Source organism: Labeo rohita, chromosome 22, assembly GCF_022985175.1.
Source record: "Labeo rohita strain BAU-BD-2019 chromosome 22, IGBB_LRoh.1.0, whole genome shotgun sequence".
Classification (NCBI taxonomy): Eukaryota; Metazoa; Chordata; class Actinopteri; order Cypriniformes; family Cyprinidae; genus Labeo; species Labeo rohita.
The window spans coordinates 58,915,608-58,941,832 of NC_066890.1; the positions used below are offsets into that span (position 1 = coordinate 58,915,608).

General features: G+C 39.6%; 1 protein-coding gene across 1 annotated transcript in view; it reads right to left on the bottom strand.

The window, feature by feature from the left end:
- Positions 1 to 26,225, bottom strand: part of ptprsa (protein tyrosine phosphatase receptor type Sa) — a 246,800-nt gene that overhangs the window by 23,906 nt on the left and 196,669 nt on the right. The window contains exons 14-26 of the mRNA XM_051094491.1: positions 24,251 to 24,444; positions 22,971 to 22,997; positions 19,858 to 19,975; positions 13,792 to 14,385; positions 12,777 to 12,871; positions 12,443 to 12,696; positions 12,041 to 12,128; positions 11,476 to 11,703; positions 11,230 to 11,390; positions 10,490 to 10,504; positions 9,930 to 10,045; positions 5,670 to 5,717; positions 1,508 to 1,605 (exon numbers count right to left, since the gene is read on the bottom strand). Coding sequence (XP_050950448.1) covers positions 1,508 to 1,605; positions 5,670 to 5,717; positions 9,930 to 10,045; positions 10,490 to 10,504; positions 11,230 to 11,390; positions 11,476 to 11,703; positions 12,041 to 12,128; positions 12,443 to 12,696; positions 12,777 to 12,871; positions 13,792 to 14,385; positions 19,858 to 19,975; positions 22,971 to 22,997; positions 24,251 to 24,444 — 2,036 coding nt within the window. The remainder of the gene's footprint in view (positions 1 to 1,507; positions 1,606 to 5,669; positions 5,718 to 9,929; positions 10,046 to 10,489; positions 10,505 to 11,229; positions 11,391 to 11,475; positions 11,704 to 12,040; positions 12,129 to 12,442; positions 12,697 to 12,776; positions 12,872 to 13,791; positions 14,386 to 19,857; positions 19,976 to 22,970; positions 22,998 to 24,250; positions 24,445 to 26,225) is intronic.

The window sequence follows — 26,225 nt, forward strand, 5'->3', positions numbered from 1 at the left end:
GGCCACGAACGGAAAATAGCGAAACGAGGATCCCTCACAAGGCAGCTCGGATAAACATTCGCAACAAGATAAAAGTCCTCCTGCCGCAATCACAGCCGCACATTAAAGTGTAATTAAAAGCCGTCTGCTATCGTTTAAATATTCACCAGCATTCGGCCAGGTAGCTTTGTGGTGGACAGTGAATAATAGCAAAGGAAACGCTGATAAAAGAGTCTGTTCCTTCCTGTGAGGGGGTGAATTATCTGACGCCAGCAAGATAAATGCCGCCACATTCCCAATATGAGAATTTCTGAATAAATATTCTATTCCCCTGTCGGGGTAATTTAGTATTCCATTATGATTCCGAGCCTGTTCTCGGGCAATGGCTCCGTCCCAGCTCTTCTAGCTTGAGGGATGTTTTCATTTAGGCGACCGTCTCTGCATGCTGAAACTAGGACTAAATAACCCACAATGAGGGGTTTGATGTAGCTGTTTACCCTGCCATGATTACAGGCACAAATAACAGAGCACAGATCCGCCACAGGTTGTCTGTGCTCTCAAACCCATCTCTCTTATCATCTACCCTGCAAACCGCCCGTGGGCTTCAACGCACACAGGTTGGATTGGTTTGGTTCTCCACCAAGCCAAATGCCACACTGCGCCGTGATCTAACGGATCATGTATGGATGGAAATGTGATGACATAATCTGAAGTTTGGTCATCCACAACATAATTTTGCATAATGACCAACCCACATCCTCATATCTGACAAAACTCCTTGCATCAAACATCTTTTTCTACTTCAAATCTAGCCCAGTTTTCCATTGCCATTCCTTACTTATTTAACAGCTACTTCTAGTGTGCTACTATCAAAAACTACAAACATTCCCAAACACTCCCAAACACTTTCCTCAGCAGAATGACTTGTTTACAAAGCCAGAGCAGATCATTTTTAAAAAAATCAGCTGATCTAACTCTGAAACTATTGACTAATATCTGGTGATTTTGCTAGGTTACGCCATTGTTTACTCGCTTTCGGCATGTGGCTGAAGTCAGAAACAACCTAATCAACAATCTACTACTCAGGCTTAGCCTCTCATGAATGACGTTCTTCATTTAGTTAGCATATGCAGCTAATGCTAATCTATATGCTAAACCAGTGTCCCAAAAATGATAGCGGGTTGGCTCAACTCAAGCGTTCCCATGTTCCTGCTGAGATATCAGGTCTGGCCCACGCTGGGAGCCATTTAGGACGGCATTAAGCCCCGGGGGGCATTGATGGCAGTGCTGCCATAGCACGCTGTGATTTAAGATGGACGACGACATTTGCTCTATGCAAATGAAGGCTGATTCAGCAATAGCAAAGGCTAATCAGCAGCCGCTACATTTACAAGCCCAGCACTCCAAACTGAGACTGCAAAACCCTGTGGCACGTGAGTAACTGCCATGCACATGCTAAAAACAATTCACCGTAAGTGGAATGGCTTATTGGTAACGTAAAATGGTATTTCTGTATAATATGCGGTACCTCATACTCCTGGGAGAGCTTCAGGTTGTCGTTGGCCTTCAGCAGCTCCGTGTGCTCAGCGAGCTCAGAGATGGGGATCGGAGGGTGGTTCATCATACCTGCGCACCAATCAGGGGAAGAAAACAGAAAGAAAAGGTCAGAAAGACCAAGAAAGACACTTAGAAGCCAAATCCCAAAAGTTGGTGGAGAAAACGGGATCGGGGTGGGGGAAGACACCCAAGCATGTGAGACAATGAGTTGGGAACTGGAGTGAGGAACAGTGGGTGATGTTAGAGAGACAGTGCGACCAGGCCAGAGCTCTACATCATCAATCGGACCAATCAGGATCGTCCTAATACAGAAAAAACGGCTGAATTTACACAGACAAGACCTAAGGACGATTGCTAAGGTGCTACAAAAACCCCAAACCAATTACAAAAATGATAGCGGGTCAAATGGTTCCTAATAGCTTTGCAGTATTGCCACGGCAATGAAATTTCTTCATCCTCACTCCGCTGTAGCTAAAAACGACAAATAGGAGGACACTTCATATACTTGGTTGGTAAGACAAACAATACGCTTGTCTTCAGCAGGCTATGACAAAGAAAATAATGCGCTTGGTTGCCTTCGTGAAACCAAACAAATCTCCTTTCAAACTGAGTCACAGGAACAATAAATTGAAATAATCCCCAAGATCTGCCCTTGAGAAATATGTTCATGTCTGCAGAGCTGAAACGTAATAGATTTAATGAAATGCAAAATCTGAAAACGTTTCACCAAGACAAGACAAAAGGCCAAATGCACACTACAATGTTGAAGCTATGTATATCTGGAATAGGGGAACGGTATCCTCTAAGGCAGGGGTGCCCTAACTTGGTCCGGGTTTAGCTACAGCTTGCCTCAACACACCTGCCGGGAAGTTTCTAGTAACCTAGTAAGAGCTTGATTAGCTGGATCAGGTGTGTCTAATTGGGCTTGGAGCTAAACTCCGCAAGACACCAGCCCTCCAAGATTGGGCACCCCTGCTCTAGGGTGAACCCTACGTTATCCTTAACCAGGGGTGTCCAATCCTGTTCCTGGAGGGATCGCAAATTGAACAAACCTGAACCAGCTAATCAAGCTCTTCAGGATCACTAGAAACTTCTAGGCAGGTAGTTTCTTCAGAATAGTGATATTGGACACTTCTGTCCTTTCCATAACCCTGCTTTGGTATTCGGAGACTGTTTGGCATTAAAGGACACAAGCTTCCTTCTTGTATATTATGCTAGGCTTCATAAACAGACTCATTTGCATGTCGCCTTGCACGTAACCAAAATATGGACTTAATGTTCTTGCTTTCTTTGTCTTGCTGCTCTGGGGGGAAAAAAACTGGAATGCTTCCACACTAAACACCAAAAAAACACGAGTGAGCGAGAGGTAGAAAAATACAATATTGCCTTTCCCTGGAGTAAACCTCTAGCCTTAATATTTCTAACAGCTTTCCTTTTGGCAGAAGCTTGCAATAATTTCCTTATGTAATCCTTCATTTGCCATTTGCGCAATGATGGGAAATAAAGCTCTTGTGGTGTAAGGGAGACGATGGGGGTAATCAAGGTAAGATAGGGGGCTTATTTGAGAGTTCTGGCCTGGGTTAGGATGACCCGATGGTACCGGTGTAAAGTGAAGTGCCGTGTTCTCTGCTTTCGGTTCAGCCAAAGCTAAGCAAGCGTGTCACGGAAGCAGTCGCTCATGTTAACCCTGCAACAACCTACAAGACCTTTCCTCAAACAAGCACTGGTTTTGCTGTTTCCTCAAACCAAAAACTTCCTAGGCCTCTCGCTGGGGAGTTAATCCAGTTATGAATTAGTAATGGATTATGGCAGAAAACAGACATATCGTCAACAAAATGGTTGGGACTTTTTTTTATAGAGGGCGTTGGACTTTCTTCAACGCAAGGTCAAAAGTTGGATAAATGTTGACGTCTTCTTTGAAGAGCACTGTGATTTAATTAAGCATGGATTATCTGCATAATCACATTAGCCTTCCTCAATTTCACTTGCAGTTTTTTTCTTTCTCATAATGTTGTACGCCGCAAATGGCTTGGGTTTGATTGAGAAAGGACACTTGCTGATTGGACATTATGGCACCAAACGAAGCAAATGCCACTCAAGAAAGGCTCTAGCTGAAATCAAACTATGCTAATAACCACTGCCTGGATGCTAACGCTTTTCTTACTTCACATGTGTTATTCTCATCAGCCTGACCGAGCTCGCAGAGATAGTCTGAACTCAGTTTTACCCTCTTAAGGTGAACCAAGGTAATATATGCCAAAGCACTCTCGAAAAAGATGTGAAGGGCAACTTTGGCAAACAACCTGAGATCAGACCTGCATGCTAAACGGTGACAGCCTCCGTAATGCAATGAGAAAGGCCATCTAGAGGCAATCGAACCCCAACAAACTCAAAAGATTAGCACTTTTCCAATGTCAACGCATTCGTCAACTTTGCTCCGTGTCAACAACAATTACTCATGTCCCATTTTTCCATTTCATAATAAGCTGTTATTTATTTGTTGTCTGGAATTTTCTCTCTGAAAGATATACGAAACAATTACATTTAATCCGATCGAGGTGAAAAATGCCTTAACCTCTGTAGATGATCAAAACTTTCAAAGTAAACTTTGTCAAACTGTTAAAATTGGACATTGATATTTACTGGTTATCCAAGACATGGCTTTACAAGCATGACCTTATCGGTTTTTATAATTAACCACATTCAATCTCAAGTATTTTTGCGAAAGACACTAAAAAGTCTGTTTAAACGAGGTCCAATCGGATATGAACTCTTTCAAGGACAAATTCCTGTTGCTGTTCATTTCCTATCTGCTCTCTGTGCCAGGATTTCTGCGTCTCTCTCTCTCCTCACCGCAGAGTCTTTTTATCCCATGCAATCAAGCCCAAGATCAGTGAGCGCGAGAGATGCAAACTGTCTAATTACATATTTTCAGTCTCTTATTTGTGCTTGACAGGTGATGCAAATAACAAATCCTTTTGATATCCGCTGCTGCTGTTCGCGAAACGATTTTATGCGATTGTTCATTTACATATAAAAGGAAAAGCGCTCTGTATATTTCCCCATAAAAAAACGAGAAAACAGGAGTCGGGTTTCTCTTTCCTCTGCCTCGCTGGGGGGCGGGAGGGACGTATCAAATGTCGGACTATTGTTTGCCGAGGGTAATTAATTCGGCTCGTTATCTCCGCCTGCAGAACGACCCCATCGGTGGAGAGAGGAACGGGGGCCTGAACGGACAGGATGCTGGAATGTGTGGAGACTTGTGTAAAAATTATACAGCAGAGCTGAGTCTCTACATGATCAGCTGCTTTTACTGTGGATTAATAGTGTGCAGCCAACAGCCTGTGAGAACAAAGCAATCGACAAGCAGAAGTATAAAGGAAAAAAACAAATTAAAAAGGAAAAATTAAAAGCCGTGTTACGAATGAAAGTTAAAAGCAGTCATAATTAAGATGAAACAGTTAACCGCATTTGCATTTTAACTTCCCACAGATGCATAATGCAGAACAAATGTCTAGGAAAATCATCGACACGCTGCTTGCTTCAAACAGTTGTAGAAATTAAAGACCTGCTTTGAAACAGCATTACGTACGTGAAATAGCATGAAGTTATGATTATATCAACAATTAAACATTAATATAAATCATTGTTATCAGTAAGAAATAAAATAACTGAAAAAGTTAATTAAATATAAAAATAATAGAAAGTAATAATATTAAGATATTCTTTAATTGCAATTATAAAACTTATTTAGTTCAATTTAAGCTTAAGTATGGCTAGGTTACATAAAAAAAGAAAGTCAACTTTTTATGCTTTTTATGTTATTGTAATTATTTTTATGCTATGTTAATAGTACTACATACTTGATTTTATCCTAAATTATGCACCTCGTATAGGCAAAGCAATTGCTAATGAGCTGTAGTTTTAGGTTTCATTTAAATTACGACTCCTTTTAACTTTCCCAGGGTTACGGGAGTGAAAATTAGCGCAGATCCGGCAGTTTGTGAGGGGAGGAAAAAAAAGTCATATGCAAATGTAGTCGGAAAACACAACCCATTATTCCGGATGTGGGGCAGACGCATTAAAAAAAGATAAGAAAACACCAAAGCTCAGCGCGAGATGTAAGCACTAACTTTCATAGTCAAAACCGGCTTCACTGACAGGACTGCTTAGACCCGAATCTGTGAAAAACAGCAAACAGCAAAAAAGAAAATAAAAGCATCCCTCTTTGAATGTACTGATAATTAGTTGAGAACAAAATCTTGAAATGGACTCAAAGAAATGGGAAAACAAGATAAATGCGAGGAAAATTAATAAGCAGAAAATAGAACTTCTCCTTTTATGCGTTTTCTCCCTCCAATTAATTTTTCACACTATATTGTGCATTTTTAACCAGGCAGGAGAACGGACCACCCCTGCTCTGAATGAAGGCGGTAATCCTCGCGAGGGTCCTCGCCGTTGGATCCGACGCCAAGCAGTCTGTCAGACGCTGAAAGTAGGACACTCAGCCGTCCTTCATCCGACATCACAGTCGCTGATGTTTACGAGACGTACATGAACCGCTGGAGTTATGCTGCTTCGCGAGTGTTCACCTCAAACTCCATGCTAGTTTTTTAAAGAATAAATTCTCTAAATATCAGATGGCGGCGGCGATCGAGCGGTAAAAAGACATACGGTCAGAGTTTAGTGGCTCAACGTCTGTCCAGCTGTCTGGAGCGTGAGCGCACGAGGAGCGTCTTTAGCTTCTGTTGTTGAGGTCTGAACCATCTGTGTTGACTTCAGGCAAACGACACCTATGCAGACGCACAGATTAACATGCTATTGAGTGGATCAGGTTTACATTCGCACTGTAATCGGGAATGACAGAACAAAAGTCAATAATTCAGTCGTAATTATAAAGTCATAATTATCGGTTATCTGTAATTGTAAGCATTATAATTCAGGATTAATATTATAACTAGCATTATAAATAGGAATGCATAATATACTGGTAACCATATGCAGCCATTGGAAATAAAATAAATAAATGTTAAAAAAAAAAAACCCCACCATAAACATAATTATCGGTTATCTGTATTTATGGGTTATCTGTAATTTTAAGCATTATAAATCAGAATTAATATTATAGTTAACATTATAAACAGGAATGCATAACATATTGGTGACCATATACAGCCAAAATAAATAAATAAATAAATAAATAAATACATATTAGAAAAACAGCATAGACATAATTGTCGGTTATCTGTATTTATCGGTTATTTGTAATTTGAAGCATTACAATTCAGGAATATTATAATTATCATTATAAATAGGGATGCAAAATATACTGGTAACCATATACAGCCATTGAAAGTAAAATAAATAAATAAATGTTTAAAAACAACAACACAGGTTATCTGTATTTATCGGTTATCTATAATTGTAAGAATTATAATTCAGTATTAATTTTATAATTAACATTATAAATAGGGATGCATGATATATTGGTGACCATATACAGCCATAAATAAATAAATAATTATTTAACAGTATAAAGATAATAGTTGGTTTTTAATAATTATAACAACATTTTTTATTTTTCAGTTACTTTATTTTTTGATAACACATAATGAACGTAACAATTATTACATATCTATCTATCTATCTATCTATCTATCCATCCATCCATCCATCCATCCATCATGAATTGTAATGCTTACAATTACATATAACTATTGGTTATCAATTTAAAATTAGGTGCATAGGTGCGTTACTTTATTTATAAGATATACAAAATGCCCAAACAGCTTTTCTACCTCCTAAATCTATCTAAATCTTAAAAGTCAATATAAAAGCCATTTTCTTCCCTAATATGACATATTTCTGAGTAAAACAGAATGAAGAAATCAATAAAGAAAAAAAAATAAACAGTGAATTCTGGCAAGATTTTAAAAAGCAGCCTAAAAAATGACTAAATAGGATGCGGGCGAGGATCACAAATCTTCTATTTACAGACACAATTAATCACGGGCCTAGAAAACCATGAGCGTTGGGAGCATGTCGCATTAAACAGTTTGCTAATAAAAAATATGTTTGTTTTCTAAAATGATTCATATTACCAATACAAACAGACTGAAGGGGACGCAGAGGGATTGAGCAAAACCTGACCCTAAACGCCTTACGAAACAAACCGAATGTCGGCGTCTCGTCTCATTAGGACAAGTTGAGCGCCATATGTGCCAGTCATCCATGTGAACTGAAGTGTGCTGCTTTGAACAATGGCCCCTATTAGCTAATGGAAATGTCGCAAATGTTTCCCCGTCCCAGTTAATTGGGCTAAAATGTCCACTTAAATGAAAATTCACCAAGCAAAGAGATAATGACACCCCACGCTTAAAAAGAACAACGTCGCGTCGCAAATTGAACGCTCCTCAATTAATAAAGTCCAACGAGGACGGCTTTAACGAGGCGAGCCTCTCCACAGTGTTGAAGCAGACGAAAGATGCGAGAAGTAAGATGAAAGTGCGCCAGGCTCATTTCAGATGTGTTATTAGGCGGCTGCCAGACAAGATGCCCCACAATGGACAGGTGATTATGGGAAATGAGGTGGCGATAGTGGCTTTCTTGCATTCTCCACCTCCATTTCTCAGCTGGCTCGCGTTTTATCTGGGCCAAAGGAGGAGAGCTCTCGGCGTTATGACCTCCTCGGGCGGCCGCGCCGAGATTACCGCCTTTGAAACGAGAGCTGTTTGATGGGGAGACGCCGAGAGCGGACGGGAGAGACGCCGCCGACAAATTCACTCTGCGCCACTTCAAGGAGCCGCCGAGAAATGTCAGGGTAGGTTTAGCGTGCAAAGCTGGCGAAAATGAGGACGCTCTTTGAACTGGAGGATTCGGATGAGACAAAAGATTGCCTGCTTTTGAACAACAGCGAAGGCAAAAACTTTTCAAAAGCTTGGACGTTCAATATCTGTTTGCAGTATTTATCGGTTATCTGTATTTATGATTATCATTGTAATTCAGGATTAATAATTAGCACTGTAAATAGGGATGCACAATATATTGGTGACCATATACAGCCAGTATAAATCAATACATATAAAAAAACAAAACAGCATAGAGATAATTATCGGTTATCTGCATTTATCGGTTATCTGTAATTATAAGCATTATAATTTAGGATTAATATTAAAATTTGGATTGTAGATAGGAATGCAAAATATATTGGTGACCATATACAGCCAATATAAATCAATAAATCTTCTTAAAAAAAAAAAAAAAAAAAAAAAAAGAGCATAGAGATAATTATCGGTTATCTGCATTTATCGGTAATCTGTAATTATAAGCATTATAATTTAGGATTAATATTAGAATTAGGACTGTAAATAGGAATGCACAATATATTGGTGACCACATACAGCCAATAAATAAATAAATAAATATTAGAAAAACAGCATAGACATAATTAGCGGTTATCTGTATTTATCGGTTATTCGTAATTTGAAGCATTACAATTCAGGAATATTATAATTATCAATATAAATAGGGATGCAAAATATACTGGTAAAATAAATAAATAAATGTTAAAAAAAAACAACAACACAAAAAAAAACATAATTACCAGTTATCTGTCTCCACAAAAATAAATAATAATTTTTAATATTAATATAAATTATTATGTTAGTCATCAGTAACAAAAAATTAAGATAATTTAAAAATAAAAATACCAAATTGTTAATATTATGAAAATAATTTTTAAATAATATTAAAACAATTATTTACATAATTATCAGTTATCGGTATAAAAATTGTACATCGGTGCATTAATTTGTTTATAAGATATATAAACAAAAAAATAATAACATAATAACATGTTGCATTTTTCTTGCTGCGAATAATGTTTGGCTTTTCTGTCTCCTAAATCTATGTAAATCTTAAAAGTCAATATAAAAGCCATTTGTATTCCATGCTTTTTGAATGAGACGAGGACGGCGATGACAAAAATGTCTCTGAAACCGCATGGATGTTCAGTTTGGTTTGGACGTTCAAAACACTGAACCAAATACGAAATAAAGATGACTGACAGACCATACGCAATTATTAACTAATAAACTGCATCAGTAGAGACACTAATTAGAAATAACAGCAGGTGTGCCTGAAATTGACAGTTAAATTAAAGTTAATTGACAATATATGCCATTCTGGCGCACTTCAAAGTACGCGTTTGAAAGGAGAATCTGACGAGTGATATGAAAATAATGTTGAAATGCAAAACTAGCTATGGAAAATATCATTCTTTCGATTTTTCACTTGATTTGGTGACCTAAAAAAGAAATCTGACATGTTCTTGACAGGTTTCGCGAGATGAACCAGAGAAGAGTTCATGCTTAAAGTGACTGGTGTGTATATACCTGGGGTCTGGAAGTTGATTCGTCTCATCTCCACCGGGTCTGTGGGATGGTGAGGGGTGATATCGGCGTTGTTCAGCATACATTTCTGCCGGGGCTCTGACTCTTTACGTTTGCTGCTTTAGAAAAGGAAAGAAAAACGCAAGGACTAAATGAAATTGGACAAACGAGACCAAAAACAAACAAGTAAACCAGGTCACAAGTGCACAAAATGACCACCCAGTGTTTTCTGACCGATTCAGTTCATTGACTCCTCAATGAATCGGTTTGACTGATTTAATTAGTGCCACACTGGTAAACTTCATAAGTGTATAGATACTACTTTGTTTGTCAGTATTTATCAGTGCAGAAAACACTGTTTGTAGTCGATAATAGAGGATGCTAGATGCTAGCACAAACAACGCTATGTCCACAAACACCACAGCCGAGGGGCACATTGGTTGAACCCGCCATTTCATTGCACTGTTTTTCTCTGCCATCTAATTAAAAGTTGCTTTTATGCTGAGGCAGGTTGTTTTCTTTTGCCCCCTTGAAAACAGCAATAAAGTACAGCTAAGCCTTACCTGTCAGGCTTGCTGCTTCCAAAGAAAGCATTGAAGTGAAATAAATATATAAAAGGGAGAAAACACAACAAGAGAACAAGGGAGAGGAGAGGAGAAAAAAAATCAATAGAGTGCATTTAAATTCACAGGGCAGGCTAGCGGAGCCAGATTAGCTCATCTGCATTTGGACAGACCTGTAAAAGATGTGTGTTTGCGCCCACCGGGGGGGCTATACGATCTCCAGACACCAAAGGTCAAACTCAAGGTCCTGCCGAGGGAGGAAATACTAGCCAGGAGTCGTCCGCTTTTAACCTGGCTCTCGAGGCGCTAATGAGGAATAGCTTCCCTTTGAGTTTCAGCACGTTTGCATGCTAAAAGTCAAAGCGGTCGGCTTTGGCCGGGCTCTGAAGCTAATAGCTATTAGCTATCACCTCATTAATTTTTGATACGATCGAATTGATTGCTCTACTCAGGTCCGCTTTGAACTTCTCCAAAACTATGCCAACGCTGAGGGCTAAAATAAGCTTAAATCCTTCTTTTAGCATGTCTTCACCTCAAAATGCATTTACCATGTCAGAGTGTTAGTTTGAAGACTGCACCAACTACTCGTTACATGAAGAACTGCAATTTGTGACTGAAAATGTAAAATTTCAAGCACTAAAGATAATGAGAAGCTTTAATTAGTTCTCATTTTGACTGCTAGTGTAAATGGTACAGTCTAACAAAGTTCATATTCATTAGCATATCAAAAGTCCACTCACTTCTTGTAGAGGAGAATCGCGATCACAATACAGATTATAAAGACCACCGCGAGAACTGGTCCCACCACCCAAATGAGTCCGTCCCCTCCCGTCTCCACAGGCTGATGGTCCACGTCAGGAGCCGTGACTGGATCCGTGTAGGGACTGGACGCAAACGATTTCTGCACAAAAGCAAAAAACTGGTTATAGTCATGCTTAGAAATAAGAACACCAACTTGTGTAGTTAAAAAGGCTTATTTCACTCACCCCTCCAGTGATGTTGAGCTCGGCGAGGATGAAGAACACGTACTCCTGCCCAGGGTCCAGAGCTCTGTTTTCAAAGCCGCTGTAGACCATCTGGTTGCCCAGGGTGAAGGACGGCGGCATGGTTGAGGGCTTGAAGCTGGCAGCAATATAGGGCCGCTTCCCATCCACCTGCTTGAGCTGACGGGTGGTTCGAGCATGACGCTGACCGAGTCTTCTGTCGCCCAGCAGCTGTGGGAGAAAAAGACTGCTTGAGAAGAACATATTCTCCTGGACACAAAACCGAAACTTTTAAACTATACAATTAGCGACTTGTATACTGATGCCAACAAGAAAGGAGTCAAATAATACATCTACAGAATACAGGCACCCATTCGCCATCCACAGCTCAAGGTCAAGTGGCCAAGTGTGGCAGCTTGCCAGCGGGTAAGGATGAGAGCTGTGTAATTGTCCCCCCTTGGGAACGTTCCCACAGTGCTCCTGTGAGAACACTTTCCATTGCTTCGGCTCCACTGTGTCTGCGACACAAGGACAAAGGCTTGAGAAAAGAAGCTGTGGGTTTGTTCACCTCCTCTAGGTCAAGTTCATCTGGGCTCTTGATGTGTCGGATTGGACCTCTTCCCTTCTTCAGAGGAACCACCACAACATAGACCGCCCTGCAAGAGGACAAGATGGTGCATAAAACCATTACAAAAAGAACTGCATTTAAACTTTAAACATCTAGCGAAATAATTTCCAACAAAACCTGAAAAATGTTCTATACAAGAATGCGAATGCAGATGCAAGTTTAATGTTGCTTGTACTGCATTCTCAGTATGGCCACAAGGGGCACTATAGCAAATAACACTGCAAATTGTCTTCTACTGTTTTGTCAGGGCTCCAACATCGACACTTTTAAAGAACCACCACGTTTCTAATTTGCTTGTGTAGAATGCATTTCTGGCCTACAACAGTATTAGGTTCTCCTTACTTGATCAACTCTTTGGATTCCAGCGGTGGGAAGACAATGGTCAGTGTACTGTCCGGCTCTCTTTTCAGGTCCAACTCTGGCCTTCGGACCAGGATAGGTGGTGCCGTTCGTGCGACAAGCTTGTGTTTGGGTCCGCCATCACTGCTCTCCTGGCAGGTGATTCTGAACTCGTAGGTGCTGTTGGGTCGCAAGTTGGTGATGAGCGCTTTGGTCATCCTAGCGTCAATGTCAACCTTCTGCCGGTTGTACTCGATCTGTGGACCAATGTGCATCGATAAATTGTTCACCAGAACAACATGAATTAAGATTAAGGTTGATACTGAAGCCTGCATACCATACAGCGGTACGGGAAGCGGCTATCGGAAAACTTCCAGGTTAGCAGTACTGTGGTCTTGGTGACTAGCTTCACGGTGAAGTTCTTAGGGACATCTGTCCAGAGGTGAATGGAGGAAACAAATTGAGAAAGACACTTTAGAAATGGAAAAGTACACCAAGACTGAAGGGAAAGAAGGCTGACAGAGTGTTGGACGCTTGCGACCATTTTTTCCCCCCAAGGAGAGGGGCTTTGGTCCCTCTGAGTGAGCGGTGTGTGGAGTTGGCTGTGAAGGGGAGGGAGGGGAGGCGCTCAGTTGGGACAAACAGCACGCTAGACTGGACTGGTGAACACAGAACCACAGGATCGCACAGTACTCTGCCTGCCCTGGCCCGGCAGTGCCGCCCCAACAAGAACATTTGGCAAGCAGTTCCCATAATCCCCCCTGAACGCTTCCAGAATAGCTGAACCCACATTATGTTTGAGTAGCCCACTGCTGCGTGCTCTCGAATTTGGATAGGCACTGCCGTGGCAGAAAGCCCGACAGGAACGAGGACAAACCCCAAACACAGTTGTCATGCCCACACTTGTTAGCAGTGCATCATGGGACGCCATGCTGCAAATCATCCCAGTGTGGGAGCGGGGGGGAAAGGTGAGTACAGAAAAGAGGAACTGTTAAACCAAAAAATGAAAAATACAGAAGATAACCCAAACAAAGTAAACAAATGTGCCTGATTCGACTTCAGATCTGAGGTCTCCTTGACGTGGTACTCGCCTACCTTGGCATACTAGGGGAGATTTGTGATTGGATGAGTGAATGTGCTGGGCGTGTCTGACCAATCGGCACTTACCTCGCAAAAATTGACGCTCCTCCCCTTTCAAAACTGACTGACTTTAGCTTACTGACTTATTTTACCTTGTTGTGGGGGAGGGTGTTAGTGAGGTATGTGGCTCCCAGAGAACTTTATAAAATCGGGTGTAGGTGCTTGCATTGTAGAGGTTTGTCCCTTGAGGCGGGGAAATGAGCAACCCGTACCTGCTTCGTAGGCCACTGTTCGATACTGGATCGGTGGGCTGTAGGGCCCTGGACCTACACTGGTGTGCGCTCGAATTTTCACATCGTACACTGCGTTGGGCCTCAGGCTGTTGAGGGTGTAGCTGTTTTCGCTTGCTGGCAGACGCAGTTCCTTGGGTCCACCGGCTGTTCCGGCCTCCTGGTAAGCCAGCGTGTATTCTGTTATAGCGCCGTTGCGCTCCGCTAGCACGGGAGGCATCCAGGCAAATTGGAGCGAGCAGCAGGTAATGTTGGACCCTTCCATTATTTGAGGATACCCTCGAGGAACCTCTTCTGGGACTTTCAGTTCTCGGGTAGCCTCTTCGCCAAATCCCGATCTAGACTTGGCGGACACTTTGAACACGTACGTGGCCCCTCGGTGGATACTGCTAATGGAATATTCCAGCTCCTGAGGGCCGAACTCCAGCGTGGCCAGGGGGCTTACATCCTTTCGGCCAAACTGTAGCCGATAGCCTTGCACCTCAAGACCTGGAGCGATAAAATCCGGGGGTTGCCAGCGTACTAATGCAGTAGTCTCTGAGTTTTGGTTGACGGAGAGAAAGGGAGGCCCCGGCACTGTAGAGAGAGAAAGAGGGACATTACATTCAATTCAAATGAACCGTGTCTCACTTAAGTCTGTTGTAGCGTAACTAGGTGCATTTTCATCCTGGTACTCCCTACTAAAGAAAAGCCACCTGAAATGACTTTAAAGGGATTTATTACAAACCCAGTTCCTGTAAAGTACCATTACATAAGCATGTACGTTTTGTACAAACTATCAAAGGCACTAACACCACATACACTCCAAATGTTACTCAGAACGGCTGAGAGTCTGAACAACCTGTTTTGGAAAAGCTATTAATTTTTAAGTGACTAGACGGTTGTTGAACAGATCACTGGATGAGAGATGGTGGGTTAACAGCCATATGATAGAGAAGGAGAGCATGAGAACAGACGCTAGGATGAATGACTCCTAGAAAAAAAAACCAGAAGTGCTGATGAAGGTGACAGGGAAACGGCGCAATCTGCCGCAGCGAGAGGACAACGAGGGTCAGAGACACCGTGATTGTGGCCCGCTTCCCCTCGCCAATGGCTCTCCAGTCCACTCCACTGGACGACACACAATCCTCTCCACAGGACCACAGGCACGTTTCCCATTAGGCCTTGCATTAACGGCCACTGTTGACCCACAGCCACTGATTAAGATAGGATTGCGTATCACACTCACGCCCTCCCCCCTTCCCTACTTCCCTCTCGCTCTCTGTCCTTCTCATCCCCAGTGGAGGAGACGCTGCTACCAAAAAGAGGAACAAAATAAAATAACCTTCAGCTAACATGCAATTAACCTGCCGACAGGACTTACAGTGAGTTATATTAAGCGTATAAAGCACGACTGCCAGCTGACATGACTTAGGCCCCGAGAAAACTGCAGCGCTGCATTCTGGGCCGAACTGATATCAAATATACAAAAGGCAAGGACAAAACCACCCGTATGTGTCTGAATATAACCGTCCGCTTAAATGTCCTCAGCACAGGATGACAAAAAGGTGAATGTAATTAACAACCTTTAATTCTTCTACAAAACACAAGAAATTAATCAAAGTAATGACCATGTTTATAGTGATTTTACTATGGTAAAGGGCACACAGGCATAATTTGTTATTTCTTTCATTTTTATGGCATTAATTACAATAAACAAATCTTCTGCTAAGTGCTAGGCAACTGTGCACCCTTGGTGCGTTTCATAAAAATAAACAAAATCAATTTATGAACACCATTATGCCAGTTTGTAATCCCATAATCCAAAAACTGCAATCTACAGAAAGTTCAACGTCGTGCCACAGTATCCTGGCATCAGATGGTAGTAGACATGAAGCTCCAGAGACCAACGAGGAGCTTCACTCTCCACAATCAGGACTGGAGCAAGTGGCCCTAAGTGGACCAATTAATTGAAGAGAATAACCACAGTGCCGGGAGGATTGTGAGTCATCCAGACTCTCTGTTCCCCGAGCTGTGGCGGGCGTCCAAGCGGACACTCGTGAAGAACACCTCCAGCCCCTGCATTAGCATGCAATCTGCTCATCTCCCACATGGATGAAGGGAGACAGGAGGAAATTAAAAAAAGGAAGGCTCGTTCTTGATCGGAATCTGGTCTACGCCTAAACATAAAGACGTGGCGGTTTGCGTTTAATGCATGTGGAATCGTGCACGATAAGGCGTATTAGGCAAAGGGTTTGACAGCGCGCACATCAATCAGTCCATCGGCTCTGAAAAGAGAACAGAATCAATCATTCCTGTGTCGTTCCTCCTGGACAACAGGCAGCATCAATTAGATCGATACAAGGACATCTGCTTTGAGATCAAGGCGCGGGAAACCGATAACGTGGCTCTTTGAACACAGCATTAATAATCTTTGTCAATATGGCTGACGTGTGCTTAAACATAATACAAAAATCACCAGAAATTGCAAACATTGATGTTTTTTGTGCATTTGAACTGGTGTTATTTTTGTATCATTGATCTACTATTGTAGTTTCCATTAATATTATTTAATTGTATTATATATTGTGTTAATTCATATTTAATTTGAAATGTTGCCTTGCCTTAATTTTAAATTAAAGGTTTCCAATTTATATTAATTTTTATTTTAGTTTTAATTTGCTATTTTAGTACTTCAACTTGAGCAGCTGATGTTTTATATTTTATTTAACAACAACAACCCTGATTTTCACCCCTAAAAATACTAATGCTCACTCTAGCGCACATCATTTCTTTGCATGCAGCTGGAATGACGTGTTGGCGTGACTGTAGAGCCTGACTGACGGGCTTCATGCTGCCGAGTCTCCGTTCTGAAGTGTATCTCCGACATGCAGAATGGCAGCTCGGGGACGGCCGGCTCTCTCAGATGACAGGCGGCCTTGTGGAAGGTTCTGGGTTTGAAAGGGGCGGGTCGGCCCTTATCAATACAATAAGGCAGGGGCTTAAGTTGTCTGACAGCATTATGTAGCAGAAATGAGGCATGAAAGTGCCCCGGAGTGGCTCCTCTGAGCCCCATTGGTCAAGCTTCCCCTCTGTTCTGGCACATGAAAGAGCGCGATGCCGCTTCTTTAAGCAGGGCTGAATCTGCCCTTGTTTATTTATTTATTTCTTTTGTCTGCTGTAAGCGTTTCGCCACACTTTCGGAGACGGGAAGCGCAGGGACATCCTTCCTTTGACTGCGCCACATCACTGCGAGAGGGAGCGAGACAGGCGTTCAGAATGACATGCATATGTGGCGCCACTGTCACACTTGACACCTGCGATCGGCACACCTGTCTCGTCAGCGTCTGGAGTTAACTGCAGAGGAAAAACGACTCTGCATATGTGGCTAGCTAATATTTACACAAAAATAACACCCTACATACCCACCACTATTCACAACCACTACAGTTCTTACACTAGAGGTGCATATTTTCATAAGAAGGCATCGTAAAAGAAAAAAGCTCATGTAAACTCTGTACAATCAGCAAGTATTAACACTATTTACAACGTACTTAAAAGAAAATGCTCATGGTGCCAGACACATAAAAAACAATGAGAAGCAACGCAAAAGCCAAGACACGTTCGTCTGCATGTGTACAGAGATAGAATATCATTGTATTAGTGTGATGGCAGTGTCCAAAACTCACTAGCATACTAGTATACTTCTTTTAAACTAAAATAGGAAAGTATTCTTTCAGTATACTTCTTATGCACTTCTCAGAAATATACTTAAAATGACATTTAAGTATAGTTGATTTAAAAGTCTAAGTATATTTGAGCTATACTTGCTTTGAGAATCCGTGTTTTCATTGTTATACGCTAGGGGTCCTATTGCACATCTTCTGTCTTCTGTGAATTTCCAAAACACAAGTGAAGAAGAAAACCAAATGCAACTTGCCCACATTCAAGTGTTTTAAAAAAAGAATGCATGAAGCTAGAATAAAATGTTTTGTTTACGAGCAGATACCCTGTTCTTTCTGTTGATGTTTTGTATGTTCAGATATTCAAAATATATACAAATTAATACCTAAATAGGGATATAGTAGTATACTTAAAGTATAATGTAAAGTTCACTTAAAGAAAACTTACGAGTATACCTGCAGTATAAAACCATTAAACTAGTAGTTTACTAAGACTGTACTACTAAGTGTACTAAAAGTATTGAATTAGTAAACTATCAGTACACCTATAAGTTTACTTTTAGTATACGTGCAGTACAAACTAAAAACATAGATGTTAACTAGTTGTGTACTCAAAGTTTACTTCTGTTATACTTAAAAGTATACTTTTATATACTATGAAGTGAGCCAATTTATTCCCAAGGAGTACTGAAATAGTACATTTAAAAGTATACTACTAGTACACTGATATTTGTATACTTGTATACTTAAAAATGTACTCGAACTTTAAGTATACTTAATAAAATAAACTTGAAGTGTACTTCTTTTTGGTAAGGGTCACTCATGGTAATACCATGGTATGTTTAAGGCAAACGCCATGTTTCTTACACTAGTGATGTATAAAACAACATATTTTCAAAAAAGACTAGTTAGTAAGTTGTCTGGCGAGTAGTTGGCTTGTAGAACTGAAGCCCTGTATAATCAGACAGGATTAGCACTTGAACCATTTTAACTTAACACTGAACCTTAAAACAAAACACTCATGGCGTCAGATGCATAAAAAACAAAAAACGGCTAAAACACGTTCATCTGCATGTGTACATGGTATTAGCATTGCGTGGAAGTAGTAAATCACCTCCCTGTACTATAAGGCTAACTTAACGTAACAAAATGAAACAGTGTTAATTATAGGTCGACCGATATTGGATTTTACAGATACCGACAACTAGGTTAGCCTACTGAACCATACTTTATAAATGAATAAAAATATTAATATCAATTATATATTGATCATTACAGTTAGTTCATTGTTCAATAATGTAAAAAAAAAAAAGCAACTAAAATTTTGAAAATATATCAGTAAATGCTGGAATTAACACACTCTAACACGGAACAATACTCCTATTCTACAGCTTTTATCAATCTTAATGTTACAAGTGGACTCATATTGTAAAGTGCTACCATTATATCAACAATCAAGCTGAACTTTCACTATTTAACTGCTTCTATTCTAGAACACTTGTGGTTATCTAATCAAAATATAAAAATATGTTAGTCACACACGTGTCCGGTATCACACACACTGGACGCGTCGTGTTCGATTCAAGCGGTGGTCTACAAGGCTTTATTTGATCACCAAATGGGCAAAAGTATACTGCTGTCCTCTCTCCACTAATGCAGCATCTAGTCAACAAATTCATCGCTTAGTAATGACATGAAAACATGCACTACAGGATACTGTACACACCATTTTGTTGTCGATGTTTTAAATTCGCCTTTGAAGTGTCCCGTTCTGTGCAGCGCGCAGTGTCACGTGTCTAAACAAACGGCACGTGCTGTCAGTAATTTCTGCCACTAGGGGCCGCTGTCTTGCTGTATAACAAAGACTATAGGGACTTTGCTGTATAATGACGACCTTCTCAGCCGCTCCAGCAACAGACCCAACCTGGAAAAAACTATCGGCGTGGATTTTTGCCGATAACCGATAGTTCCGTCAATCAACTATCGGTGCCGATTAATCAGCAAAACCGATACATCGGTCGACCTCTAGTGCTAATGCTTTGAGATGCGTTTTTTAAAAATGTAAAAGTCCTAAAAATGCAAAACTTTTTAAACACACTATTTAAGCATACTTCTTACTCCAACTTTAGCACTCTACATCACTTCATATTTTCTGAAAACCAAACTTCCTTTTGCAAGTAGCAGGCCATCTGTGGCTAGCCGCTAATGCACTATCCCAGCTATACATTCTCTTATAGTTTTATGTACTCTAGACACACTATATAGGCCATGTTTGTTTTTTCTTATTCGATTGAAGTCCCTTAAGGTTCATTTTACTCCTGTAGCTCATAACACCTGGCCTGCGGTGCCCTGGAGCTCGGCTAATGATAACGTTATTATTACCGACCTGCTCCTTTAGTCACCACCAGCTTAGGTTTGCTGCGGGCTCCGTCTCCTTTGGTGGTGTAGGCTGCCACGGTGATGGAGTACGTGGTGTCAGGCTGCAGGCCCCCGATGACCATCTCCTGTGGTTAATGGACACGAAGAGGGAAGTTAGCACTATGTTAGGGAACTGAATTTTTAAAAGACTTTACTACATGTCACCCGCACAGGCACAGCGTCAGTTTCCCCTCTTTTCAATGTCAGGGCCTGCAATCTGTACTCTGTTGTCTTTTTTTAAGGTATATTAAACTAGCAACTTGTCACATAATACAGAATGTGTGAGTGATACTAACACATATATATATATAAATATATATATATGTGTATACATATAGAATTTAAATGTGTGTGTTTATATAGAAGTGCACCTCATTTCTACAGCGGTGTGTATCATTATTATTGGCATTTAGCGTGTCATCCAGCATGACCAGGTTATAGATTACAATTCCTGCTCATCTACGACACATGTCTGTGAATTAATTCAACAGAGAGCCTGAGCAAACAGACCGTCAGAATAATGAATTTTTCTCCGGGTTGGCCGGTAAGCTGTGCGCACACACGCCCTTCTGACGGCCTCCTATTTTCCAATATTTCACGTGAAAGCGAGTGAGCTTTGATCAGCGTGCATGACGGAGAGGAAATTAATGCCAAGCGCTCGCAGAGAAAAAAGCAACTGCGGGTCCCACAGCTTACAGAGAATTGAGCTTCACATCAAACCAGTTCAAGATATTCATGCAATTTTTAGGTTACACAAGCGATCTATTTATAAAAATAAATAAAAACACCAATGCATATCTCATTTCTTCAAAAGGTCGCTTGAATTTTGCACAAAATAAGCTTCATTTTTGTTTGTACTAGACTTAATGCACAACATCACAGCACAAAACTCACTCTTTCATGCTAGGCATAAAGGAACCCTGATGTTACATCATTCCCCCTGTGCACCATTAATATTTTTCTATCGCTGACACACACAGACACACACACACACACACACACAGACACACACACACAATGGACGTGAGGTTGCATTAGATTTCTCTCTCTGACAAAAATCAACTCATTAGAAAAATCTTGCAACACAAAAATGGTTTACATGACACTTCAACATACATGCGTGAATCTACATGCATCAATCCATTTTCTTCATCTTTGATATTTCCCCAAGAACAAAAAATACTATCTGAGTATTTTAATGACCTGGGTTTATGCCTCTGATACAGACCCAATAGGCCCACTAATTTTTCACTTTTTACCAACTTTAGAGGTCAGTTACAAAAATATTTCTTTCCTGATGAAACTCTGAACCACTTGGACTTGACAGGATCATGTTTTTCTTCCAATCTACCAATTTGTATAAATAAAAAAAAATTAAAGTTCCTGAGAAATCATACCTTAAACTTGGCTTCCTAAACATTTTGTTGAGCTTTAAAAACTTTAAACATTCAATATTTTACAGGCCTTAGTTCATTATAAAAATCTTGTGATGCAAAAAAGGGTTTATATGTTAACTTCAACATCCATGCTTAAGTAAGTCAATTTTTCTTCGTGAAACAATTTCCACTCACTTGTCTAGGATTTTTTCACTTTTTACCAACTTTAGAGGCCAGCTCAGAAAATATTTTTACCATGACTCTTTGAACCACTTAGAATTGAAGGGAGCACATTTTTCTACCGATCTACCAATTTTTACAAAGCTACAATTCAATGTTTCTGAGATATCATACCCTAAACTTGGCTTTCTAGACATTTTTGTGCTTTAAAAAGTAAAAAATTTAGAATCTACATAAAATATTTTACACATCTCAGTTCATCATAAAAATCTTGCGATGCAAAAAAGGATTTATATATTAACTTCAACATCCATGCATAATTCTGTGCATCAGTCCATTTTCTTCATGAAACAATTCCACTCACTTGTCTAGAAATTGTTCACTTTTTACCAAATTTGAAAGTCAGTTCAGAAAATATTTATACCACGATGACTCTATGAACCACTAGGAATTAAAGGGAACACATTTGTCTACCAATCCACCAATTTGTGCAAAGCTAGCAATCCAAGTTCCTAAGATATCATACCCTAAGCTTGGCTTTCTAGACATTTTTGTGCTTTAAAAATGAAAAAGTTAGAATCTACATCAAATATTTTACAGACCCCAGTTCATTATAAAAAACCTTGCAATGCAAAAAAGGGTTTATATATTAACTTCAATATCCATGCATAAATCTGTGCACCGATCCATTTTCATTGTAAAACAATTTCCACTCACTTGTCTAGAAATTTTTCACTTTTTACCAAATTTGAAAGTCAGAAAATCAGAAAATATTTCTACCACGATGACTCTCTGAACCACTAGGAATTGATGGGAACACATTTGTCTACCAATCCACCAATTTGTGCAAAGCTAGCAATCCAAGTTCCTGAGATATCATACCCTAAACTTGGCTTTCAAGACATTTTTTGCGCTTTAAAAATCTACATAAAATATTTTACACATCTCAATTCATTATAAAAATCTTGCGATGCAAAAAAGGGTTTATATGTTCATTTCAATATCCATGCATAAATCTGTGCATCAATCCATTTTCACTGTGAAACAATTTCCACACTTCCTCACTTTTTACCAATTTTGGAGGCCAGTTCAGAAAATATTTCTACTATGATGACTCTTTGAACCACTTAGAATTGAAGAAAACACATTTTTCTACCAATCCACCAATTATTACAAAGCTAGCAATCAAAGTTCCTCAGAAATCATACCATAAACTTAGCTTTCTAGACATTATTGAGCTTTTGAAAATGAAAAATGGTAGAATCTACATTAAATATTTTACACACCTCAGTTCATTATAAAAATCTTGCAATGCAAAAAAACCCTTTACATGACATTTCAACAAGCATGCATAAATCTGTGATTCATAATAAAAATCTTTCAACGTTTACGACATTTCCCCAAATAAAAAACACCATTTCAGTATCTGCCTCAAACACATTCAATGACCAAGATACAAAGTGGGGCTGATGTAACATCACAGGTTCTCACATCACACCGAACGCTCGCCGACAGCCATACTCACGTATTCAGCTGTGTCGTCCATTTCCCACTAACATCCCCCACCCGGGAGGAGTAAGAGGGAGGGCGGTTTGAAAGAGAGGAAAAAGACAGACAGAAAGAAAGAGAGGAAAGCGTAAGACGAAACAAGGTAAAAGTGCCAAGGAAATGGAAGAACGACAGAGTGTTTTAAAGTAGGTCAGTGTGGATTAGGGTGAAAAAAAATCGTGAAGATTGAAGACGAAGCAGGAAATTGAGTGGCCGCCGCTATCTGAGCATGTCATTCTTGCAGTTTTTTTCACCATTTCATTTAGTAAGAGTATAAAATGGCTGTTTTGGAGTTTGATATCAAATCATAACAGCGAAGACTTGTCTTATGCAATGAATTTGATGTCTAAAACTTTTGGGATAATGCACCTCAAGATACTGCATTTTTATTGAAATCGTTCACATGACTATTTAATATTTAAAATGAATGAAAATGGAATTACTATTTATTTAATTTAACTGAAAATCAAGTCTAAAACAAGACAAACAAGAATAAAACTAAAAAAAAAAAAATCATCTTTTGTACAGAATAAACAGAATCACATTATTATTGTATTGTGACCCAGATATTGATATAATATCAACCGATTCCCACGCAGCTGACAACTGTAAATGATTCTGTCATAAACATGAGCAGCATAAATTCAAAAGCTTTAGTCACGGTTTGTTCAAAGCTGTAATATTTGCAGCTGTGAGGAGAATAAGGCGCCTCGTATCTGTAATTTCACTGCTGTTTTCATGACAGAAGCTTGTATTATAATTTTAGGTTGCAGCCAGAGGCGCTCGGTTGCTTTTTCTTCTTTCTTTCTTTCTTTCTTTTTTTTTTTTTTGCTTGTGCTTTTAAATCAAGTCTGAATTGTGACCGCAGTGCTCAAGTGCCTCGTGTTTTTGTGGAGCTCTCGGGGCGCTCAATACGGCAGACATAATCAGCTTTTGTTGACTTTATCTATGACACTAGAGCCTTAGAGGTTAAACTTATTAGAGGTTTGACTAAAGCGTGCAATTCTAATGGCTGATAAGATGTTTTGGACTGCTTGTGGAAAGCATTCTAGAGGCTAGAAAAGAACTTCACAGATTAAATTATTTATAAAAGGATTTTCATACATTTGTTGCAGTGCCCATAAGTGTGTTAAATACTTGCAACATTTGCTGCAACAGTAGTCTAAAAATAGACATTAACCAATCGTCTGCGCACCCCTGATGACGTCAGTTGAAAAGAAATTTGGGAAGATAAGCAGCATTGTTACGCTAACATACCTGTGCATCAGCTAGCATGACGTCCTTGATGAGGGGCAGGCCGCGGGATTCGCCATTCTCAACACGGACATAGTGCACCTGGTACCCACGGATCTGCCCGTGCTGTTTCCCTGGCAACAGGGAGCGCCACATCACCTTGATGGCGGTGGAGTTCAGCACCTCGACCTCCACGCGCCGAGGGGGGGCCCCGGGCACTGTGATGAGAGATGACGACACGCCATTAGGGAGTGAAATTACCATATTATTATCATTAAAACTACATTTTTTTAACACATTATGGTGGTTTTTGCCTGGGTTTTGCCTCACCAATATGATGTTGAGGTGTTGCTTTGTACTACTTGAATGTACTTGAGTTTAATTCTCTCTTAGTTAAACTCTTAGTTTGAGCAACAGTAGTAGTGATAATTGCCTTAGCATTTTCATCATGAAAAAAGGACGTAAGAAGTCATTTAAAGCTTGTGTTTTACAACCAAAACACATTCATTAGTATCTTTAGTTTTCAACGAGCAAAATTACAACTCACTCGTCTAGAAATGTTTCACTTTTTACCAACTTTGAAAAATCTTGCAATGGAATTCAACTGTTTACATGAGACTTGAACATGAATTTTCTTCCTGACTCAATTACCACTCAATGTCTAGACTTTTTTTTTTTCACTATTCACCAAATTTAAAGGTCAGTTACACAAACATTTCAACCCTGATGAGATTCTGAACCACCTGGACTTGAAGAAAACACATGTTTCTACCAATCTACCAATTTATACATATCTAGCAATCATAGTTCCTGAGATATCATACCCTAAACATGACTTTCCAAATGTTTTTGGGCTTTAAAAAAAAACATGAAAATGCATTATTTTGCATTCAATATTTTACACACCTCAGTTCATTTGAGAAATCTTGCAACGCAATTAAACTGTTTACATGAGACTTGAACTTTAACATTAATTTTCTTTGTGACTCAATTTCCACTCGATCAACTAGACTTTTTTTTCCACTATTCACCAGATTTAAAGGTTAGTTACACAAACATTTCAACCCTGATAAGACTCTGAATGACTTGGACTTGAAGAAAACACATTTTTCTACCAATTCACCAATTTATACATGTTTAGCAATCATAGTTCCTGAGATATCATACCCTAAATATGACTTTCCCAGATGTTTTGGGGCTTTACAAAAACATGGAAATGCATAAATCTGTATTAAGTATTTTAGACACCTCAGTTAATTTGAAAATTCTTGCAATGCAATCAAACTGTTTACAGGAGACTTGAACATGAATTTTCTTAGTGACTCAATTACCACTCAATCATCAAGACTTTTTTTTTTTTTTTACTATTCATCAAATTTAAAGGTCAGTTACACAAACATTTCAACCCTGATGAGACTCTGAATGACTTGGACTTGAAGAAAACACATTTTTCTACCAATTCACCAATTTATACATAGCTAGCAATCATAGTTCCTGAGATATCATACCCTAGACATGATTTTCCAGACTTTTTTCAACTTTAAAAAAAAAAATGAAAATGTATAAATCTGATAAAAACTCAGTTCATTTGAAAAATCTTGCAGTGCAATTAAACTGTTTACATGTAACTTGAACTTTAACATGAATTTTCTTCGTGACTCCATTACCACTCAATCGTACCACTCAATTTTTTCACTATTTACCAAATTTAAAGGTCAGTTACAAAAATATTTCACCCCTGATGAGACTCTGAACCACTTGGACTTAATGAAAACACAATTTTCTATCACTCCACCAATTTACACATCTAGCAATCATGATTCCTGAGATATTATACCTAAACATGACTTTCCAGACATTTTCTGTGCTTTAAAAAACCTTTCACACACCTTCAACATAAAAATCTTGCAATGCAATAAAACTGTTTACATGAAACTTACATGAAAAGTTCAACATTAATGTGTGTATCTATGCTTGTCCATCCATTTTCTTTGTGACT